Consider the following 24,209-nt stretch of genomic DNA (forward strand, 5'->3'; position numbering starts at 1 on the left):
CGGAAATCCGCGGCGTGCGTAGTAGAATTGCCGCCGGCCAACGCCGCGGGAAACACGCCCCCTATCCGCCTTAGTTCCGGAAGCTTTTACCTCACGAGAGCAGGTAAGTCGACGCCGCCAAGTGGTGAGTGGGGCCGTTTTCAAGTTTATAATGAAACGGAATTATTTGACGAGGTTCCCAGCTCGGCCCCGGAGAGATAGCTCCACCTCGGGGAACAACTAGAAAGGTACAGGCTTCCTAAAACAGTAAGAAAGCGAGGAAAAGGAGTCGGGTCAGAGCTCACAGCGCAAAACTGAGGCGCCAAAAAATTGGCAGTGGGATATTTCAATGCAATGTTTTTAAAAAGTCAAAATTAATATAAAACCCCGTGAACAAAAAAATTAAAATTTTAGTCACATACGAGATTCGAGCCATATTGGATCCTGAGGCACAAGGGAATATGTATGTGCACCTGGCCCTATATTTTCATGTAATAAAAACTATTTTTCAGAACATCAAAGTACTTGAATATTGAATATTTGAAAATTAGATGTATTAAAATTCACAACATTGTTTTAAGTTTAAATATTTTATTTATACCAAAAATTTTTATTATAATTTTACTTTCCTGGCTTTAATAGAGGTGAACTGATAATAATTTCAAAGTGTACTTCTTATTCCCAATTGTAAGAATTGCCATGTCTGACAATTTTTCTTAACCAAGTGGCCATCTTAAATGATTTTAATTAACTTCAGCTTACTGATCTTGTCTTTATTTTCAATTCTGGTATTTTATTTATTTTAGATTTTTTAAATATTGCATTAAAGTGTTATTAATCTTGATGGCCGCGTTTTTTGGCACCTCTTAAATTTTGCTTTATTCACCCTAATCCAGGCCCTGGTAATGAAGAGGAGTATGGAGCCCCACAGATTGCAGAATACAGGCCAGAAGGGGCTTTACCAGCCCTCTCTATCTCCTGGTCAGGGCACTGTCCAGCTTCTAGAAAAGGAAGGTACCCTCCAGATCATTCTAACATGCAAATTTCCCCTGGACCCTACTTAAAACCCTTCAATGGCCCATTCTCGCCCTTAACAGAAAAAAATATGAACCACTTAATTAACATGGTTTCCAAAACACATCTTAACCCACTCTTAAAAGTTTGACTTACTAGTTGGTATTGTCAATGTAAGAAACGTCCAAACTTGTAGAGAATTTTTATGAGTTTATTGAGCTAAACTGACGCATGTGTCCCGGGGAGCAAAATCTCAAATGCTGCAGAGAATGGCAGTTTTGCAGTTTACTTTATACATTAGAATCAGAAGAGAAGACGTAAGGAAGGTGCGTGAAATCCATTGGTGGTAGATTAAGGAGGTGGGAGAAAGCATCAGGGAGGGTCTCCAGGATTGGATAAAAAGCAAAATGGAAAAGCATGCTTTTACGTTGGTGGTTACAGGATTTTTAATAATTAACGCAGCACATGGAGATGGTGTGTGAGGAGCAAAATAACAATAAGGGGTTCTGCGGTCTTGTGCTCTGGTGCTCGTGGTTATGCCTTTGAGGGGTACGAAAAGGAAATTACTCTGACATTCCAAAGGTATGTTATCCCAGATGCATACTGGACAGGGCTCACTTAAGGTAAAGACTGACCTTTGCTGAGGAAGCTATAGGCCTGGGACGTGCCTGTCCCCCATGAAAGGAATTCGTGATCAGACCATCCTGTGTGGTCACTTTGGGCCACTAAGCTCCTCAGGCTTATTGCATAGCCCCTTTTTCATTCACAGTATATTTCTAGACATTTATCTCCATTTTGCTTCCACCTTCACGGTGTTTAGTTTCTGAAACACCATTGTTAACCAGTAAAGATCTGAGGCTGTAAAACAAATCAAAAGTTTATTTGGGGTCTTAAAGGATTTGAATCCAAGTGACGCAGATTCAGGTAGCAACCCAAACTATACACTGAAAATTTAAAAAGGCAGGGTTTATAAACCCACATAATGCAATTCTTTCATTCAACTGAAGGATTGTATGTTAACAGGGATTGGTTAGTTCCAACATGCAAACATTGGGGGGGCGGGGGAAGTGTGTGTGAAAACGACAAGGAGGGCAGTAAAGTCCATGTATGTCCACGTAGCAGCTGTTCCAGGACGTTTGTAGTCCAGGATGTTTCTGGCTGGGCCTTGAGCTGCATTTAGCAACAGATTTAGCAAGTTAATAGCAACTCTGAGAACTGAGGCCAAAGATGTGCACAGGCCCCACTTCCTTAATAGCCCCCTGACTTTTTTAAATGACTTTCTTAGCAATGCTTATTTCATTTTTTTCCATTATTACTGTTATACTGCCTTCAGGCCTTGCACAGAAATTAATCATCCCACACACCACCAAGTTACTATTGTCAGTGCCCTCCAACAATTTCCTATTTAAAATGGGATCACCTCATAAATTATATAAATGTCTAACCACTCTGCTGTACACCTGAAATTAATAATATTGAATGTCAACTCTAATTGAAGAATAAAAACTTAAAAAAGATTTTTAAAATCCTACTTGCACTTGAGCTGTTGAGTCAAATGAAAAACTAAATTTATCCTTTCCTTCAGAGACAATTTCTCCCCTTCTAAGATCCTTGTTTGTTTTAATAGTACCAAGGTTCTCCCAAACTTAAACTTCAGAATCATCTTTAAAACTTCTAGATCACCTATGTCTATTCATCCATATCCAATCATTTGGCCCTAAAAGTTTGTTCTTTATTATGCCACTAATCTCTCTCTCATTCTCTGTATTTACAAGTACTTTGGGGTGAGGAATGTGGAAATGGTTTGTTTTTTTTTAAGCAGAATGCACTGTGCAAATTGAAAACAGACACACCTTGCAAATTGAAAATAGACCCAGTCCCTCTAATACTCAACAGTGTCTTTGCAGCTTTCTGCTCTTTTGGTGACTTTCTGCCACTGTGGAGCCCAGCAGAGGAAGAGGGAGAGAGAAACCAATAGCCTGACACCAGGTGCTAGGGGAGGCTTTGAGGAACATGGTGGAGAAAGGGTCAGAGACCCTGGTAGTTGTAGCTGTCAATGCCTGAGAAGACAAGTATAACCAAAGAATTCTGGTCTATACGTTGCATACTCTTAATACTATACCTGGCTATAAATCCCGAACTGTGGCTCACCTTGCACTGCACTCACTGCAGGAGAGATAACTGGAGTGGGAAAGGCAACAGAAAAATTAACTGAATTTTAAAACCTTGAATAAAGACTAGTTGTTTTTTTTTTTAAATGGCAATGGGCAATATGGAACACTGTACCCCACTTAATTGCATGAAAGAACTGCCACTCCGAGACAATCAAAAATGATATGATGGTTTATTCAATTAAAAAAAACTTAAAAAATTAAGGGAAAATAAGGCAGCAAAAAAGCTTACAAACCATTAACAAGCTACTGTCATTAATATGACACAACTAGAAGTTATCAAATGCCTTTATGACTAACATTATTTTGTATCAAAGCTTGGTCATTCTTAGCTTTTGAGCCTTGCAGCTAAGACCTGTTGGTACCAGCCTACTGAATTCTCTCCCCTATCTACTCATAAAATGGTGTCCAACTTAAATTTCTCATTCTTGGTTAGTTATATATTGCAAAGAAGACTGCTTTGCCCATATTTGGCTTCGGACAAGATAAAAACCTTTATTTACAATTATTCTATTTCTTTAAAAATATGTACAGAGAAAAGGAGTTGGATAAAATATAAAACCACAGGAAACAAAGCCAAATTCTGATAAAATCAAGGAGAAATTGGTGACACCCAGAAAATCAGAACCAGCCATAACAGTTAGAAGAGGGTCAAGGCAAATAGATGGAGGGAGAATGACATCAGATTTCCCTCACGCCCTCTACCCAGGATTTTTGTTTCCTAAGTTGATAACCAGCTCAGAAATTTCAAGTTAGGTATAGTCTTATTTCTACCCACCTCACATAATGACGAAGTTATTTGTACTTCATAAATACAGTATCAGAGAAAGGGACTCTCTCCATTCAGAGAATACAGTAGGAAAACTACTTAAAGTGGCTGAGAATTCTTTTAGCAGTACCATTGTATGACCTGGGAAATGTTTTTGAAATCCAGGCACATTTTCTTGTAAGCTGTTACCACAATTCAAAACAGAATTGTCTTTCCGTGTGTAGGGAGAGTCACCGAGACCCTTTGTAGGTAATTAGCTAGAGTAACCTCTTAGTCCACAGGCTGCACCGAGGGCTGATTCTGTCTCTTCTTCCATTTGAGAAGCCCTTGCTTTCCTGTTGTGCACTGTGGGTTTGAGGAGTGATTGATCAATAGGTGGTACGAGGATTATGAGAAGGGAAATGGCTGCTGGTTATTGTACTTAGGATCATTACTAATAAGAGGCTTTAATAGCTTTAGGATCTTGGCTGCAGATGCCAAATTAGGAGTGGTTTTTGAAATCTTCGGGATTCAAGTTGGTTAATCTTTCCATGAACGAGAGGAAGTCTGACACAGTCAAAATCTGTTTCTAGAATCTGTGAGGTAAAAGGTGGGTCGGTGTGAAATGAGTTCTTATGGGGAGAGGGTCCCACAGGTGAAGCTTGAAGACTTTGCACTCTTTCTTCCTACCAGGCGTTTGGTGCTTCTTGATCCTGGGGGGTCCCGGAGACCCCAGGGTCGCTGTGGTCTTCCCGAGGGGACTGGGCCTGCTGGGCTTCTCTGAGTTCCCTGACAATACAAGAGAAAAAATATGTTACTTGGTCCTAATTAGAGATAATATTTATGATCAAAACTAACAGATTTTTCTTTTTCTTTCAGTATTTATTGAACCGAGCTTAAGGTATACACAGAATAGAAAATTCGCTCCTGTTTGTCTTTAAAAAATGGCTAGCACACATGTGCCACAGACATGGCAGGTTTGGTGTCTTAAATCCTGATCGGGGCATAAAAGGTCTCTAAGCTTAAAAATATTTATATTTAAGGGAATAACTCTACTGGCTACATATGAAAACTGTGGGGTCCTTGAAGCACGGCCCGTGGGTCAAATCTAGAGAGCCACCTATTTTTGTAAATAAAGTCTTATTTGAAAACTTAGCCATACCCATCTCGTTTGTATATTGTCCCTGGCTGCTTTTACATCACTACAGCGGAGTTGAGTCATTGCAGCAAAGATCACATGGCCCATAAAGTATAAAATATTTACTACCTAGCTTTTTACGGAAAAAGCTAGTGTAGGCAATTTCAAGAAGGCATCTGCCCCATCTCTATGACACATGCTCATTGCTGGTAATTGCTAAAGACAGTTAGTTACCTGTGCCTCCATAGCTGGCCTCATGGAATGTACACACCACACGTTAAGAAATACTTATATTGCTGTTATAACATATATATAAGTATTTTGTATTTTGTTTATTAGCTGGAAAAATGGGATCTAAAACTAGAGCAAAAAAATATATATATATATATAAAGTTACTTAGGATGCATTACCTAGAGCCTCCACAACTCATTGCCAAGAAATCATTTTGGGGACTTTTCAAATTAATCATTTTAAGATGGATTGTGTACCAAAAGAAGTTGGATTTCTAAGCTTATTTTAGACAAGGACCATTTTTCATCTCTTCCTTTTATATTTCCAGTAGTACACAGTGTATGTCATAATCACTTTAAAATGCCTTCAGAACTGAAACCTGTCTGACCTTTATACCTGCCCAGCCCATCTAATTAATTTCCATTTGTTTAGTGAAGGAATAGATTAATAAATGAATGTATACATGAATACAAGCTTACATGAATAAGTAATCAGACCATTTCCTTTGGCTTGGAAAAAATTCCTCTTCCTCTAAACATGTATCAAAACAGTATCTGCCTGTCTCTGAAATTTAACAGATTTCTAAAATAGGTCTCTTCCTGCCTTAACTATGGTTTTCCTGCTTTGGGGGATCGTTCACCAGTTACCTGAACACCTGTCTCACTCAGAATCCTACTAAGTTTTCTTTACCAGTTGTATTTCCTGGTACTCTTCACTCTGCTTCCTTTGCATTAACTGGAATTTTCTCTCTCAAACAGTCTAGTCTCCAGCCCCACCCTACAAAGAGCCTCATGCTGCTATGTATTATAACATTGGGTTCTACTTGAATCCCTAGAGAAGGCACATCAGACCAGTCATGTCACTGTGAGTAGTACACATATAGATTCTTTCTCAACTCTGATATCCAAAATCTACCTTTCCAGGGTGGCCGTCTTCATCCTTTCCAAGTTAAGCTGCTGCTGGAGCTCTTCTGTTTTCCCCAGGGAGGGACGAAGGACTCGACTTCTGGCCAGAGCCGCTGCAGAAGGTCTGTCCGCAGGATCAGGGTGGATCATGTACTGATGATGTAGGACCAAAAGAGAGGAAATAGAAGCTTCGCTGTGGGGGAAATCTCTCTACCCAAGCCAACCCAGCCCAGCTTCTGCCGGTGAATTTTGTGCAACTATGCTTCTCCTTTGTGCAGAGGGAAGAAATAGGTGATGACGTAGCTCTTACTGGGACAGGCATACCATCCTTACCTGGTAGCATCCGTCATCCATACCTCTGACTTGTTTGTAAGTATCATATTTTAGAGCTAGTTGGATGCTTAACCAATCTAATGCCTTAATTTTAAACAGGAAGAAACCGAGGTCTTGAAATAAAAAGTCACTTGGCCTAGTCATTGACAGGGCCAAGACTAAAACCCAAGTCACCCAGCTCTGAGTTCAGCTTACTTTCTACCACAGCATGCTCCTTTTTCACTTGAAATTAATTAAGGATACCCTACCACGACAATATTCCTACAGCATTTATCTTCAGGCAGAGGATGCCTGTAACCTAAAATGACTTGAATACAATAGAAAATACCTAATTATTTACAGCAATTAGCAGTGTCATATAATGAAAACACCGAACCTTCCATTTGGGGACCCATGTTAAGAGCCAGCTCCGCCATTTACTACGTAGCCTTGAGCGGGTCACTTAACTTTGCTAAAACTCAGTTTCCCTTTCCTGATATTTGAGATAGCAATATTCGCCTTCTGGATGGTTGTGAGAATTAAACAAAGTAACATATACGTGTTACCTAGCACGGGGCCAGCATTGAGATACTCAGTAAGTATCTCGTACATTGGAGAGCAATCTACATCTAGAAATAAATAATTACACTATGAACAAAAAACACCGGAAGGAACGGTTTGCCTTCTTTCAGGAAAGGAGAAGTGAGGAAGGACAGGTTTGTAACTAAATTTGAAGTTTTTAGGTAAACTATGAAATTGAACTTTAATCTCCAGGAGAGTAGATAATTCTAAGGCTATTTTAGGGATCCTAACTGATCCTGGTCCTTATGCCCTAAAGTAAATCTTACATGTGCACTTTGTTTTCTTAGTAGAATTCTAGGCTTCTCGATGGTGTAGACTTTTTGTACCCTTGATTCAGTGTATGACCTTCCTTTCCTTGTTCTTATGCATACTCAGGCATCACTGAGTCCAAGTAACACACAGATTCCTGAACTGACCTTACCTTCCTTCCAATAGTTCAAACGATTGGTGGTATTGTCGATTAGCAATCAATGAATTCGCTTGTATTTTCTTCTATACACTCAAGATTCAGTTTTTTAGTAATATTCCCACAGTCACAACCCCGCAATAAGAGCAAAATGACCTGGTTTGATTTTGGAGTCAGTCAGTTATCAGAGGCGAACTAGAAGGAGCTACTCTGAGCCCCGGTCTCCTCGACTGCCCACCTCACAAAGTTCTTCAGAAGGGCAAATGAAAAAAAAAAAGGAACGTGGTTTTAAAACAGTCATATAAAAGGTTTTCAGATAGTCTCTGGGTTTCCTTGAGAAGCTTTCGGTCCTTCCTAGCCATGCTTCCTTCTTCCTTCTAACAACGTCTCCATTTCCCTTTCCCCACCTACTTATCGTTACATTTTTTTTTTTTTTAATGGACAGTCCTATCTCTTCTTTATTTCCTAAGATTTCACCTTGAGCAGGTCGTGAAATTCTTCCGAGAGCTCCTGCGGGACAGGCGGAAGGTTTCCCTCGCGGATGTGATGCCACGCGGCCCCATTGCTGGGTAATGGCTCTGCTCCTGCGGCCACGGCAATCGTTAATCCCAGGGCAAATATGTCCGCTTTGGGGAGGTTCCGATAGTCCTTCAAAACAGAAGATGGGAAGGCCAGTTGGTTCGCCAAGTGAAGTGAGCCTAGACTAAACAACGACTGGTAAGAAAGGTTCATAAAGCATGAGAGCTTCATCAGACACAGCGGGCAAGGTCACATCCGCCGTGGTTAGTGCTTTACTTCCAGAGAGGGTGAAGGATGGAGCACGAATCCACCCGATCAACCCTGCTGCGCCAGGCCTGACTCCACAGACTTCCTAGAGGTGGCCGGTAACTAAACGTCACTTCAATGACCAGAGCCGGCGTGCTAGCAAAAGGAGAGTGGCGGGATAAAGATGGGTTGAACCAATAAGCTTCCTTCCTACTAGGTAATCGACGAGTTTAGGAATTCTAAGAAATACTAGAAACAGTGAAGGACCTTTACAAAGAACAGTACGAATATTGATTAATCCATCACTGAGCCGGCTTTCCTCATGCTTTTGTTGGAAAAGTTTCTCTCCTATCTTTGGTCTCCATTCTGAATAGGAAAGGCGATAATATACATTTAAATTATACATATATACTATTAATTTCTTGTACTGTGAACCTTCGTTTGAGAGCCCAAAGGCTCAGTGGATTATAAAGTAGCCTCCATTTCTCTAATCTATACCTCTTGCAAAATCTCTTTAGCCAGGAAGTGAATATCTCCCTCTTCCACTTTGGGTTTGCTTATTGATGTCGCAAGACCCAAGTCACCTAAAAAAAGAAAAAATAGAGCTCTTTAAAAGCATGTCTTTCTCAAAACTGGAATAAATGGAGTCATCAGTACAAGTTTAATAGGATAATAGTGTACAGGTCTGGGTATAAGGCAGACTTACCAATTTTGTATATTACATTAGCAGAGAGAAACCAATCGGCTTCATTTTCAGTTTCTTCTGGGACTGCAGGAGAGTCACGCTGCATCTTATGACAAATGAAGATGTTACCTGCAAAAATACAGAACTGATGTAAGTAATGATTCCTATGCTTTTCACCCCAAAGATTCTTGTTTATATTTGACATTATGGCCACCCTCCTTCCTCTTCTGTGTGTGTATAACAGGACCACAGGTTTGTTTCCTGCCCTGAAATCTCTCACACTCCTTTTGGACAGCTCAGCGACTGATAATACCTGTTTGACTGAAACTGACCTCACACATACCCTATCCTCTGAAGAGGCTGGTGGCCTCAAAACAGAGAAATAAGCAAAAACAAAACAAAACAAAAACCCCCACAATATAGTAACATTTTCTTGCGTTTCACATTAATGAGTGCCAAACCATTCATTTCTGCTCACTTTGATCAGTGTGAATTAGAGAATGGCACTAACACAGTCATGGTATAGCCAATATGGCTGTCACTTATCTGCCTTGTAAATTAAATACTTATTTTCATACTTTGGCTTCACTCACTGGGAAGGGGTTTTGTCTTTTTCTATCCCCCCGAGCCCAGGAAGAAAATGGTTAAAGCTGTTTAATTGAAATTTTTTTAGAGGAAACAAAGAAAAGGATTCTGCCAGCAAACATCATCTTTGATGCTTGACAGCCACATGGGCAGACTTTGACAGCAGTGGGGAAGGTGCTAAGCACAGCCAGGGGGCAGAGGGGGCCGCTGACTAGGTTTGATGTCCAGGTGCACCATGCCAGAGTTGTGGATGTACTTGAGCCCAAGGGAAATCTGTAGAAGGATGTCCTTGAGTGTCAACTCTTTGAAATGATTGCCAGACTTAATGTTTTCAGATATAGCAGCCTGCAAGCTCCCACCTAGGAAAGAACAAGAAAGGTATGAACCGTACAGACGAAGGCGTAGAAAATATTCAAAAAATTCCTTTCAAATGAACTCGGTCCAGCAAGTCTAGTTTACTTCAGTGGTCCATGCAAAACATAATAATATCTTCCCCCCATTTATACCACAGACATGTGAGAAAGAATTACAGGGCTTTCAAAGAGGAAAAGAAAATGCCACATCCAGGTATCTAGTACATGGCCCTAATGCCTTGAGTATGCCCCCATATACGTTTTAAAGTTTTACCTAATTATTAACCAGGAGACCAACCAGCCCTAGTCACGTAGCTACTATTGGTATGATGATTAATTCCACATCAGTGTCAACCTAGTAATTATAAGCCATTATTAATTTTAATGTGATCGATTCTAAGTTTACTTCCCTTAAAAATATATCATAAAATAAGAACATGTAACGATTGCTGACCCAAGGAAAATATAAAATATCAAGCACGCCTAAATCCTATTTGAGCCACAGTATTTACACATCAGCTATAGACTCTTGATTTATCATTGTTATGAATAATAAGGTCTGGGCTCATTTGACTACCTGATCTTAGATGCCCCTGAATTAAGGTATTAGAATGCTTCCAAACCCTTTATATCATTAATTGGTGTTCACTGGTAGCCTCTTCAGACAAAATAACAGAGACCCGTGTTCTCCGCCACCCCCTACCCGCCGCCCCCGTGGTTATAAAGCCCATAGTAACACCCTTCAAGTGCAAATCAGAACAGTGGGATCTCAGATGTAAGATGTCCTAGGAAATCCATATTTAAAAGTTCGTTATGTAGAAATTGAACTTAAAGTTTGATCTGTCATGTTAAAATACTTAAGTTCAGAAAGGAAAAGAATTTAGCCCCTTTCAGAAACACAGAAGGCTAAAGTTTGTTTTTGTTTTTTACTGTGAACCTTCTTAGGAAAGAACTTAATGTTTACTACAGATGACATTTAAGGGTGTGTTGCAGCTTGTTAAAACAAAGTCACCCCGAGACTACGTTTGCAGATGAGGTTACGAGCGGTGACGAGGGGAGGAGGGCTGCACCCAGGCACCACGTACACTAGAAGTTTCCCTTCTAGCCTGGGGGCTGCTTTAGGACAGGCCCTGCGTCTCATCTTCACTTTCCCAAGGTCTGGCATGTAATATTTCCTGAACTGAATGTCTATCCTGGCAGCAGAGGGGGGAAAAAAAAAGACTAAGTCAAGGATCCCATAATAGGTATGGAAAGAAAGAAGCATCCCGGAGGTACCTTTCCTATGTTCTCTCAGATTACAAGCAGAAATATTTCCAGTCCCCTGAAGAGCTACGGGTACTTAGCAAGAGTAACTAGACCAGTGCTAGCACTTTTAATTACTGCGAAGCTCTGTAGGTAATATGAAATTTAGCCAGGTAATAATTAACAGTAGTAGAAGTTACTGAAAAGTACCCATTTGTGCAAAAGTATTCAAGCTGATCTTTCACTTCGTATAGAAGAGCCTAAGTAACTGCTCTTTACTAAGTAGAATTAGCAAGGAAGTATGTGTTTATAGACATAGCAACACTGAATGAACTGTGAACTTCGCCCCTACTCATCTCGTCCAACTACATTGGAGCCTTAAACCCCGTAACGCAGGGTGCCACCTGGGGATGGCTGCCGCAATGGCCAGCACTGTGCCCTAGAAGGAAACAACCAGCTTCTGGGCAGCTTCTCATCTGTGAGATGGGTTGCCGGATTCCTTCCTTTAGATAAAATTAAGGTACTTTCCTCACATGGCAGGAAAAAAAAACCTTAAGAAAAATGTATCTATGTTTTCCTGTCTGCTCATGAGGCTTAACAGATACCAAAACAAAAATAGCAATAAATAGCTAATGCCTTCTAGCAGTGTTAAAAAGCAGACCAACAATTTAACAGAATATTTTGTTCATCCATTTATAGTCTCACAATCTTGCTTTTATGTTGCTACCCACAACGTAAGCATGTTTTTCTGCTGGTACAGTGTTCCTTGTTTGGTGGGGAATATAACTGATATTCATGGTGTTTCACAGAGGACACCAACTTCTGGATGTCACATCACCCGGACAAATGTAAGAACCCCATTCTAGACGAGCCTGCTCTGTAAAACTTCAGTGACAGAGACATCACAAGAAAAGACTGCCTTTAGGAAGAGATTAGTCATCCAGTCCTGAATCAGACAGAATCCCTGTGGTTCCAAAATCAACCTGCTACTGAAAACCTTTAGATTGCAGAGGCTGACCCAGAGGTGACTTGTAGGGGATGTTGGCCAGGGTGGGGGAGGAGGAGGGAACATTTGATTGGTTCAGGGCTCAGGAGGGACAATAGGGGAAATCAGATGACTGTCTCTAATAGTTGTCATCTAAATGATCTAATTTATAATCTGAGGTAAAAGCATAACTCTATGTGTTTCAGCCTGACTGCTGTGACAGGCTGGGGGGACCGGGGACAGGGTGGGCGTGGGGAGGCAGGGCATGAGAAGCAAGAGATGAGAAAGAGGGAGAGGTAGGGGACGGGGTGGGAAGGGAGGAAAAGGAACGAGGCACAGACTTCTCTACTACCTTACGCATATTTTGGACTTGCCCTTTATTTAGAGCCACAGGGCAGAGTCTCAGCATGGATTATCCATAACTACAAACACGTAGGGCATGCTTTATTTCCCATGATTAGATCACATTGGAAAGATTCGATGTATTTGAGTGACATTTTGACAAGTCAGAGTTACATTTTAATTGTTAAGTACCCAATGAAGTTAGTGGACCACCATGATGAATGCACAGTGATTCCCCATAATCTAGTCCAGAATCCTTGCTGATCTTACTTCCTCCTATGCGATCACCTCAGTACTGTTAATGACCTACTGCCTGCTCGGCCAGACCCACTCCCAGTACCATCCTGCTCTTTGCCTGCAGGCTGTCACCCTAAATGGGCGTCTTCTCTCTCTTTCCCTAAACCCTAGTAATATTCTGCCGGGCCTTCTTCAAGTCCTACCTCCTTTATGAGATTTTCTCAGACTACTCTAATAGCAACTATTATTGAGTTCTTACTCTGTGTCAGGTATTAACACTGCACTAGCATTTGACACAGGTGGTGGCTAATTCTCAAACTACTCCCGTAAGTAAATATTAATCTCACTGAAGAGAGAGACAGTAAGTGACATCCCAGCGGCTGTCTGCGGCAGAGCCGGCTTTGAAAGCCCGGTCTGCCAGCGTGGAGCCTGGCCCGTTCCGCCACACCGAGCTGCACCGCGTTCACATTCACCTTCTCCAAACGCATTTTACCCATCGTTGCACCACCTGGCTTTGCCTAGTGTGTATTTACTGTGCAACAGAGCAAGTGGAATAAAGCTCCTTGAAGGACGTACCTCATCTCACCCTAGAGCTTAATACAGTGTTAAGCTTGCAGAGGTGTGCCGATGTTGAAAAGAATTAGATGATTTGTAATAGTGAACAATCACTCCATCTTATTCTTTTTTGAATATCTGAAACCTTTACATTGCCCCAAATCAGTTTCGTTTTACTTCGTTAATTTTTATTATTTAACCTTATCTTTGTTAGTAACTAAACATCAGGGAAATAACTCCAATATCCCAATATCCTTTACAGAGAGAGGGAAGATAGGGATAGGGAATCTCAGGTTATGATCAGAGAAAATTAAGAGAAGATGATTAAGCCAAGTCTGAGCCTTTCAGTCACGAGTATACGGAAAGGGTCCATTCTTTATCCCAAAGAGACTATTAGAAAAGGGATTTAGAGTGAACTTATTAGAGGAAAAACCCCACAAAGTTCAGAGGTAAGGGTACAAAGAAATCAGGCTATAAGAAAACAATGAGAGAAAGGCCGAATTATTACTTTTCAGGATATGTGCCCCATTTTCTGTGTTTCTAGCATTTCATAATGTTACTTACTTACCTACTTGTATACTTAATTTATACAAGGATGAAGCCTTGTCACTGATCTGTCCTCAAAAGCCAGGCTGGACACACATACTCAATCTGGTGGTTACTAGATTTACTCAGAGACAGACTGTACTATTAGAGAAAATCTAGGTGGGCATATGGGGAACGGGGTGTTAAGGTAAGAGGGATGCCATTAGCCAATATTAAGATGCCAGAATGTGGACCGCTGCTCCTACAATAATGGCAAGCTTCTATTCGGTGTGTTAGCACCTTTCCACTTTGCTATGGAACATTCTGATGAAAAATAGTTCCAAGAATAACAACACATAAGTGTTTTTATATCAACCCCTTAATCACGGATTAGAAATATGTTAAACCAGAGGAGCTTTAAGTAGCCCAGAGGGATAGTTTTATCGGTTACCATGTATGAGTGTCCCTGAACGAAAACAGACCTGAAGTCACCGAGTTTCAGTCCCAGAACCCCACCCCACACCACGACTCTGGTGAGGACACTGAAGTTGAAAGGAAAGAAGCAGTAAGCAGCATGCACGATTCCCAAACTCAGGGAGCCGCTTGAAAGTTATTCAAAAGTGGGCTGTTTAAATTTACCACCCCCCGAAATTGGTAGAGAGCATGGCTTGCATCTTTTAGAATGCCTAGCAGATGGTAAAAGGATGATTTGCTATTCAAACCACTGGGGTAAAAGTTCTCTCTCTCGGGTTAAGTGTGAAGGGAGTGAGAGCTTCTCTGTATCGGCTACACATCAGCTTTGAAAGAAATGCATACTAGCATAAACCTGAAATTCCTTTAACTCAGCTCGTTTTCTCCAGCCCTCTGCCTCCAGGGGAAACCACAGTGCAGACTTTTTAGGTGTGGCTCCGCTATCCCCAGCAGGAAGGGGCAACGATTTTTTTCTGGAGGACTTAAACATGCACCTCCCTCTCCACAGGTGTGAGTCCACACTCACCATTGCAGTATTCATTCTGAATGATCATGTGTTCGTCTTCCACCCACGCAGAGTAGTAACGTACCACGTGGGGGTGATGACCCAGCACTGCGTGAGCGTAAACTTCGTGCAAAGCCGAATTCCTAGGAGAGAGAAAAGCATTGAGAAAAACGAATCCAGATAATGCGCACACAAGCGTTGCTGGAAGACAAGCTGTGAAGCATCATTAACCGCGGCAGGACATTGACTCCGTGCTCACCGCCTGCTTACTCTTTCACCTCATTCGACTTTCATGACCACTTAGTAAGATACAGTGACAAGGACGGAGGCTTCAGAAAGTTCAGTGACCGGCCCCACGTTAAGCTGGTGACAGCAGAAGACCTGCGAGCAGAATCCTGGTCACCGTGGTGCCAAAGTCCACGATTTTCTGCATCAAACATGGCGCAGGTAAAGAGGTATTTTAGGTGGTTACTACCTCAATGGCCGCGTGCGTTAGGCCTTAGCTTTACTGTATCATAATCCAAAAACCTTGATGGGCTTAAGAAGGCGGCCACCACAGACTTGATTGTGGGTATTGTGATGGGCCCTCGACCTTCTTTGTGAAGGTGAGATGGTCAGAGTCGATATTCAACTCAGCCGATACGATGTAGGCACAGGGACGGCCTTGGAGAGAGAGATTCATTGGGAATAGATCCAGCACAAGCGAAATGTAAGGTAGTTGGTGAATTTCAGCATAAAAATGAAGAATTCCAAAGTCTGTAATTTCAGATTCGGCATAAGTATTATAGCCCCACAGTTCATAAAAAGCATTGGCTAGATCTGAAATTGGTGGTTTTCCTTGGAAAAAAAAATTACTTCTGGGAATGAAATTTAAATTTCGTGTTAATTTTTCCTTGTTGCCTTTGAAACTTGACTATTGGATTCATTATTAATACAAAATAGAAAAACCAGTGAGTTAACAGCTTCCTACTTGGCAATATTTCTGATGAACTAAACAGGCACCAGAAGATCATTCCATAAATCTATTTATTTGGAAAAAAGCAGTAAGACCAGAAAACCACAAAAACCACACACACACACACACACACACACACACACACACGCATGCTACACACACACACACAGCTCAAATGACCATGGTATATTTTTAGGATATAACTTCTCTCTGATTTGGAAAACTCAAAAGTGTTCGAATGTGATACAACATACAATGGAGGGGGTGGGATGATTTTAAAAAGCAGTAAATGGTATATTTTTAATGACATCGTTAAAATATTATTTAAAATATTTTAACAAGAAAAAGCTTTCCAAATCCAGGTTTGTACTTCTAGTACATTTCAAAGGTACTCACTCATTTGATAATTCTGCAAACGGTCTCGTGGAACGTTTTATCGCATAAACACATCCATCCAGCCTCTTAATGCACTTGTAGACTGTACCAAATTCTCCGACTCCAATTTTTTCTAACTCCATGAATTCTTTTTCATAGCGGGAAGTCATGTCAGTTTCTCGTAGAACACACCTCTGAAATATTTTAGTAAAAAGTTAGAATAATCCTTCCTAACATATTGTGAGCAATAAAATTGAGGCATAACTAAGTTTTCGAAAAGACTTCTGAGGCATAGCCATTGGATCCTGCCTGTGTCCATATTTATGGCAGCAAGAACCTCCCCGAATGCTGACTCTCTTCTCTGTACTCTTTGAAACCTCCCGTACAACTCTGCACTGACAGTTCTCTTTCCTATGTTACATTTTTTTCTATCTTATTCTCTCTGGCCATACTGTTCTTCTCGATATGTTCCTATAGGGACACCTCTACTCAGCCAGAGCTACTGTCCTCAGCTGAAGGAGTAGCTGGGATCGGAGTGGAGCATACCAAAACAAACAACAAAACACTTCCCTTTGACACTTGGCTATGTGTCTCACATTCTGGCTGCTAATGTTTTTATCTTGAGTTCAATTCGCCTTCTCAAAAATCGGTCTGGAAAACAAAATTGTCAAATTGCTGAGTTCGGGTCATGTGCTCAGACATAGCAACCACTCCCCCTACTGGCCAACCAGCAACATCACTCATTGCCCTGCTAGTAAATAACCCCAGGCAAATCACTGAACTTTTTTTCATCAGTTTTCTTATCTGTAAGGTGAGGTTCATGGCAACTACTACTCCGGGTTCTTTGAAACATTACATGAGGAAGTGCATGGTTGTGTGTGCGCATGTGTGTGTGTATGTGTGTGGAACTTAGCAAAACGCCGAGCATATAGTAAATCCTCAGTTAAGTGGTGGCTATGACAAGTCTCCATAAACTTATATGAATCTATTGCAAGCTGATTTTTCTCCACAAAGTCAGCACTTTCCCAGTTTCTCCATTAGCAAGAATTTTTCATCTGAAGTTTTAAAATTTTGACTCTTACTAGCTCTTCGCTTTCGACATCAAATACCAATCAGTCTTCATCAGCAGGATCTGTCATTTTCATTGCCCTTTGCCAATCTCAAGCTCCATTTCTTCCATGTCTAGATTTGCTATAGCTGCCAGCTCTGTATTTATCTCCTCTAAGAGTAAGAAGCATTTTGGGAAAATGACACCGTGGACTCAGACACACCTAATTGTTTCACATTAGGATTCCAAACTTCCAATCGGAGTCCCCAGGGCCTTCTGCCAGGTGCTCACTCACTACCCCCCATCCTCATCTCAGATACCAGATAAGCCAGCTCCTCACCCTCGTCACCCCTGACCTCAGTCCCTCCCGCTTCTGGACGCCGAACGTCGAAATGTTTTCGTGATATTATAAACGTCTTAATGGCAATTCAGTACTCCACTGACTTTAAATTTACTCTGACATTTATTATTAGACATTTAGTACTTCCCCCTTTGATTTTATTTTTTGCTATGACAGTTAAGGCCGCAGTAAACATTTCTGGCAACAGTTTTTACAGTCTTATTAGGTTAGATTATCAAATGAGGGATATTAAATCAAAGATGGTAAACACTATAAAAATCAATAGATATTGGTACATTTAAGAGGTAAAATTTTATGTTTAAATCTCTGGCTCATGCTTTCTTTTTACTGTTCCGTTTTTTTTACTTGGGGACCTTAGATATCTTGATTTTTCCTTCACTTCTCTACCCCATAACTATGGAATTTTCCCCTGGGTCAAAGACAGAAGCAGTGGCCTTTACTTTAAAAATATTCTGATGTGATGATTTAGCAATATACATATCAGACACTGTCTAAGAATATAGACCCTGATGGGAGTCCAAATAAATTCAGTTGCAATGCACATTTGCTATGAAATGTTGGCGATGGGGGTGGAGGGAAGGAAGGAAAGAAAGGAGGGAGGGTAAGAGAGAGGAGACAGAGAGAAGACGGAGGGTGAAATGACTGTCATACAGCTGGGCCAGAGAACGACACTTACCTTGGCAGGCAGCCCCTGTTCTACCTTGCCTTCTCCTGGACCAGCTTCCCCACTTAAAGAAAAAAAAAAAAGTGATATCAATATACCATGCGCATTTATTGAGCCTGGTACTATGCTAGGTTCTGAGGCTGTAAGAGTAAATAAGACAATTCCTTCCCCTCTTCAATTTATATTTGGGGACAGGGAGAAATAGAAAATTTCAATAGAAGAACCTAGGTGAGAATAAGAACAAGATATCAAGGGATACCACAGACAGCACCCAATTAATTATTTCAAGAGTAAAAGTCTTTCCTAAAAGAGAGGATATGTAAGAGAGGATATGTAAGAGGATAGGAAAGAGTAGGAACCAGCTTAGGGAAAAGGGAGGGGTTTTAGGCAACTAGAACAGCATATGCTGAGAACTGGAGGCAAACAACACACAGAACACAGGCGAAACCGTCAGTGAAATTTGCCACCGCACTACGTTCCAGCACCCACCTCCACCGGAACCTGGCTTTGCACGTCTTAGGTCACAGGCAGACTAAGTCTAGCAACATGAGCTCTGACCCTGGCTAAGACATCACCGATGACTTTTCAACAAGCCGAAGTCTCTGACAGACGTCTTCTCCGGCATGAGCAGCTGCGTTCTGGATCTTTAAGATTTTCGTTTCTAGATCGGCCAAGCTGTAGATTTTTTTCCCTTTAGAGAAGTACACGGTAGTAATGGCAAATGGAGGACATTACACTCATGGAAATAAATCGATGCTTGGCATTTGTGACTTAAATTTAATATCACATTCTAAACTTTATAAAACAATCAATAAGGAAGAAAAACACCCTCTCAGAAGCACTAAGTGACGTTTCTGAAGTGTCACCACTTCCGTTGCCAAGAATGCAGGTTAAGTGTCTATCCTGGCCAGCTTCAGCGAGAGGTGAACCCATTAATTCTGATGGTTTATAAATAATCCTAAACAGCTAAAACCAATAGGATTCTTGGTAGCAAAAGTGGACCCTTTACTTGTGCTGAAGTCCTGTTTACTTAAGATCCAGGAGACAGTGCTGAGAAAACCTATTCCGGCCATCAGCTGATTAATACGTAGTGATTCCCAAAGAAACAACTTGATTTAACACATTAAAGCTCTGCAAACTTCGGACTGCTAGCTGTGCATTTATTTTGCTGACTCCATCTGAGCACAAATGACTGGACCATTTAGAGGCACTTCCGTTCCGTAACAAAGACGCCTTGGAGAGACACAGAACACATCCCTGAGTGATGCACACAACAGTGCAGTCTGGCTTTCCCGTTTTTTTTTTTTTTTTGCACTTCTGAAAGCAGCCCTATCTTTTCCTCGTCAGCCAATGTGCCATCACCTGCAGAGAAGTTCAAATGCTTGCCCCATAGCTCTCGTCGCCAGTCAGACAAGCTGGACTCGAAACCGCAACGTAGTCTGGGAAGTGTGAACCACACCTTCCCCAACGGCCAGTCTTCCCTGAAGCAGAGCAGAGCCCTCAAAGGCAATTCCACAGCCTGTCCAGCTTCCTGATGAGGTCACAGGTCTACTGCTGACTCTGTCTGTTCTTTCACAGAGAAGGCACCTTCCCGTGCACTTCAGAATGGAAAGATGCTAGGATCTTTGTGACAAAGCAAGTTAAAACCAACAGTGACATTTAGAAAGGAGGGAATGGGTAGCCATGTCAGGTTCATTCAGACAGGGCTCTCATTCCTAATTTTTAACGCTCTCCCTTCTTGACCACAGTAAGACCAGTTCTCAAAAGTGGCAGGCCACACAGTGCACTTACAGATCTCCTGGGGCTTTCCTCTTGCCACTGGATTGAAGGAATTGTTTTCTATAGGACTCTGGGGTGAAGGGATTAATATTAACCAGAGCCGATGAGGTCATTTCATCCATGAAGGAAACAGGCGTGAGCCTCAAATGCTTAGAGCCTCGGGAGGGGGGCTTCCCTGTTGAAGAAATAACCGACTGGCTCAGCAGGCCCTGAATGAGGATGACAAATGGCACATTAGAATGGGGTGAGTTAGAAAAACAAAAATTCTGTCAGTTAGCTAGTTAATATTTGAACCAAAGAACGTTATTGCTGTTAGGGGCCTGAGAGGTTATCTGGTTCAGTGCAAACTAGTTGCTTCATAACTGGCCCTTGTATGAAAAGCACGGATTCCCAGTCTACCTCTAGCTGTTCTGATTCATGGGATCCACAAAGGGATATGCACTTTTGTTATGCCCCGCCCCCTTCCCCGGGGGCAATTCCGATGGCCACCTGTGAAAACCACCAGGTCTATTCCTAAAGATGACATTCAGGCTTGGACAAACGGAAGTGACTCTAGAAGACCTGGTCCTTATGTTCTCAGAGTGTACACTTTACCCTCCCCTCAGTTATTCATTAAAATGCATGTTTGCTGCCTACTAAGTGGCAGGAGCTGAGGTAGATGCTGAGGGGTGCAGAGGAGAATTCCAGCTCTTCAGGAACAGTCTGTTAGCAGTTGATGATGTTTCAGAAATGACTGCTTTGTGAGGGAAAGATTTCATAGACTCAAATGGAAGAAGAAACTTCCAGTCTCGCTGAAAATGTAGCATGAAGTGAGGTAAAAAAGTGGAAAAGTAATACGCCCAGTCCTTCAGACCTCAGGCTTTGCAGTGGTGTGACCAGCACAACGGTAAACAGAAAACTGCGCGGGACTTAGCACTGCAGGTGGCTTGCAGTGAGAACACAGGCCTGAAAGCAAACCACAAAGCAGCCCGAAAAGTGTGCAGGGGAGAGGTCAAAGACCAAGAGTTCCGATGGGACAGCAGAATGACCTAAACGCCAGGGTCCAAAGGGAGACCTAGGTCACAGGTCTTCAGGAGCACAGCGGTCGACATGGGCCATGGTGTAATTCTCAGAGCGCCAGCATGGCAGGCCAGGCTCTTCCTAAAAGAACTCTGCTGTCCTGAGTCTGCCCGTGACTCTTCAACGGAGAGGCAAGTAAACTGCCAGCTGCATGCTTCAGTGCACAGTACTGGAATTAAAGAACGTGGGGCTACAGAGAATGAGCGTTGAACTTATCCTCACTAGAGCAGGGCTCCCCAACCTGTGGACTGGTACTGGTCCGTGGCCTGATAGGAGCCAGGCCACGCAGCAGGAGGTGAGCGGCGGGCCAGTGAGCAAAGGGCCAGTGAGCAAAGCTTCATCTGTATTTGCAGCCGCTCCCCAGCACTAGCATCACCGCCTCAGCTCCACCTCAGATCATCAGGCATTAGGTTCTTATAGGAGCACCGGTCTCTGGTGCCACAAAGGTTAGGGACCGCTGCACTAAGCGATTGATACAAGCAGAAATGAAGGAAGCTATAGAGTATACACAGTACCTAACATTTTTTTTTTTTTAATGAAAAAAATGTGGCTGCCAGAGTCAAGAGTTTTTACAAGGGTTTTTACATATGTCTTAGGGTTCAGAGGATGAATAACCCTGTGGGGGGTTGTCAGAGAAGCCATCAGTGGCAGACTCACGATCTTTCCATGAGTTTATTATAGGGCCTGGTATTGATTCAAAAGAAGTACAACTATATTTCTCAGTTGTCAACATGATTCAGGAAACGAATTTGGAATTATAGTAAATCATTCCCTGAGAAACGTTTTTTTTGCGATGCTGATTATCATGTGGAAATTAAAATGCATCTATCACATGTGAAAAGAAAAGTATTTGTATCAGGACAAACGATTTCAGAATTTCTGGTCTGGAAATATCAAGATGGATAGATTTTGTGAGCTCCACTTATAGGGAAGGATATTAGTTATATTAACATGGATTTTATTGCCAGAATGGCAAAATTATGAATAATCCCTTTGAAACAGAAGAATATAGTTTGGGATAAGATTGATGAAAGGAATTTCACAAAAAGATAGCAGATCGAAATTTTCTAGAAAGATGACCAGGTTGAGAGTAAATATGCCCCAGAGAGTGTAGCTAATTTTATAAGTAACGGCTCTGTTACAGATGATTAAGGGGAAAAAAAACGGGAATTTGAGGACTAGCTCCTTGACTTCTGAAGAAGCTGAGACAGTGGCAGCCTCACACGAAGGCACAGTGTCACAGGGCTGTGGGACTGGGGAAAGCTTGAAAGGCCCAGTTAATCCCCTGATGCTTGAATCCCTTCTCCCAAGTGGTCGCTGGGCCACAGGGACCTGGCTGCCTCCTAAGGAAGCTGTTCTCTCACTACTCCTGCTCCGGAGTCCTGGTGGCGAGCTGAGGTCACGTCACGTGATTTCCGGTCCCGTCCCTTGGGCGAGGCTGAACTAAACCAATGCTCCTTACCTGGGCGCCCCTGTCTGTGTCATAACCTCTCCAGTTGTGACTGCCCTGGCCTCTCTCCTCTGACCGGATCCGAACTACATAAAGTATGTACTTTCCCAGCTGCATTTCCAGTTTCCCTCCCAAACTCTGTTCTCTGCCTGTCCCTCAAATCCTGGCATTTTCCCCAGATTCCTAACCCGAACCATTTCTGTTCTCACGCCGGCACTCAGGCTGTGTGGACTTACCCACGTCCAGGACTTCAATAGCTTCCTGTATGCCGATGATGTCCACGTATAGACCTCCAACTTAGACTGCTTTCCTGCACTCCAGACCCGTTTATCCTGTTATTTACGTGACGTCTCTGCTTTCGACAAACCTGTACATCCTTGACTGCCACCTATCTGGATTCCAGGTGTCATCCACTCAAGCCTGGCTGCACCCTAGATCTTTTCCCTCGCCCCCTCCATCAAGTCAGTTACGGATTCCTAAACATCTGTTTCTCGCTGGATTCCTAAACATCTGTTTCTCGCTGTCCGCCACTGTCTGAGCTCAGGCCCTTCTCCTTTCTCCACAGATCTGCTGCGAATACCGTTCTGCCTCTAGGCGCTCTCCTGCTCCATTCCGTCCTTCATAGGAAGGTCATGGTTTTTCGAAAATGCTTCTGCTGAAAACCAGTTCTCTCAACGCTTCAGGCTAAAACCTTGACCTTGCTCCTGCCTACACTCGGGCCTCCCTGCTTGCCCTCCATCACATACAGACGTGTCACGGTGAATAACACGCCGGCGTCCAGAGGCAGCACGCCCTCTCGGCTCCACGGCTTGGTAGAGGCTTTGCCCTTGGCCTCGAGTTCTTACCCCTCCTTCTTTGCCTGGCAAGCTACAACTCACTTTTTAAGACTTCTCTCAAACAGTACTCTCTTTGGAAAGGTTTCTCTCACCTCCTGAGACTCCATTCCTAATCCTTTCTCATCATGTCATGCCGCTGCTCTAGCATACCTGATCGGAACTTTAATTATCGTTCCAGTTGCGTTTTTAACTTTATTTCATGCACCTTTTGAAGGCCGTAAATGGGTGTGACAGCAGAAAGTCTGCTAGCATGCCACGGTGTTCGGCTAAGTTTTAAATGAATGGATGGAATATACACACCACATCCTGTTTTCTTGCCTATGGACTCTTGCTCAGAGCCATGTTCTCTCAGCCCACTGTCTGCCTAATTTCCATCTATCAAAAACATTCCGACTTTCGGAAAAATCAGTGGATGATTGATTGGTTGGTGTTGGGTGGGACCATCGAAAAAATCCATGGATGGACACATGAGCATATTAAAGTCGTTTGTCTACAATTCAGACGAGAAGCTTAGTATTTCCTGGTGGACGTGGTGCCCATACTCAAGGTACTAAAGAGACCAGCTGACAGTGACTGTACCGCAGTCAGAAGCACAGATGTTATGACGATGATCATAAATGCACGAGCTGAGCCAGCAGGGAGCAGACCCGGGACCAGTCCTAAGGCTCACACACCGTGGTACCCGTCTAGTAGGTGTAAGCCTGCCCCAGCCCTGGCTTTAATGTGGAAGATGTGGAAGGACACCAGTCGCAACAAGAATAAGGAACATGCTAACTATTCGGGGCCTTCGCTTCTGTGCAGTCCTCAGCTGACACAGAAGTATCAACTAGCTACCTCTTTGCTCACAGATCACAGAGGAGCCTGCACTTCACGAGGCCACAGAGGAGTGAGGACTTCCAGGAAGAGCAGCAGCAAAGATATGAAGATGTTCAGACAGGGAATGTG

At 42.5% G+C, this 24,209-nt stretch overlaps 1 protein-coding gene and 1 long non-coding RNA gene across 4 annotated transcripts; one reads left to right on the top strand and one right to left on the bottom strand.

Moving 5' to 3' along the window:
* The first annotated feature begins 14 nt into the window (after positions 1-14).
* On the top strand, positions 15-15,691 carry LOC120601210 (uncharacterized). The gene is made up of 6 exons (XR_005652390.1): positions 15-103; positions 6,206-6,556; positions 7,958-8,213; positions 8,980-9,087; positions 11,927-12,141; positions 14,741-15,691. It is a non-coding gene; the product is annotated as an uncharacterized LOC120601210 (long non-coding RNA).
* Positions 4,416-20,166, bottom strand: WEE2 (WEE2 oocyte meiosis inhibiting kinase). Of its 3 annotated transcripts, XM_039860965.1 has the most exons (11): positions 19,932-20,166; positions 18,153-18,204; positions 16,089-16,261; positions 14,759-14,880; positions 9,735-9,881; positions 8,959-9,066; positions 8,751-8,836; positions 7,965-8,135; positions 6,198-6,340; positions 5,075-5,154; positions 4,558-4,701 (listed from the first exon to the last, which is right to left on the bottom strand). In XM_039860965.1, the coding sequence occupies exons 1-10, from the start codon at positions 20,039-20,041 to the stop codon at positions 5,115-5,117; spliced, it is 1,152 nt and encodes a 383-aa protein (XP_039716899.1). In that variant the 5' UTR covers positions 20,042-20,166; the 3' UTR covers positions 4,558-4,701; positions 5,075-5,114. The 3 variants fall into 3 exon arrangements, with proteins under 3 accessions (XP_039716898.1, XP_039716900.1, XP_039716899.1); XM_039860964.1 differs by lacking the exon at positions 5,075-5,154 and having other exon boundaries at positions 4,416-4,701; positions 19,932-20,165; XM_039860966.1 differs by lacking the exons at positions 5,075-5,154; positions 19,932-20,166 and adding an exon at positions 18,630-19,404 and having other exon boundaries at positions 4,416-4,701.
* Positions 20,167-24,209: the final 4,043 nt, after the last annotated feature.

The sequence above is a fragment of the Pteropus medius genome, unplaced genomic scaffold, assembly GCF_902729225.1.
Source record: "Pteropus medius unplaced genomic scaffold, Ma_sr-lr_union100, whole genome shotgun sequence".
Lineage (NCBI taxonomy): Eukaryota > Metazoa > Chordata > Mammalia > Chiroptera > Pteropodidae > Pteropus > Pteropus medius.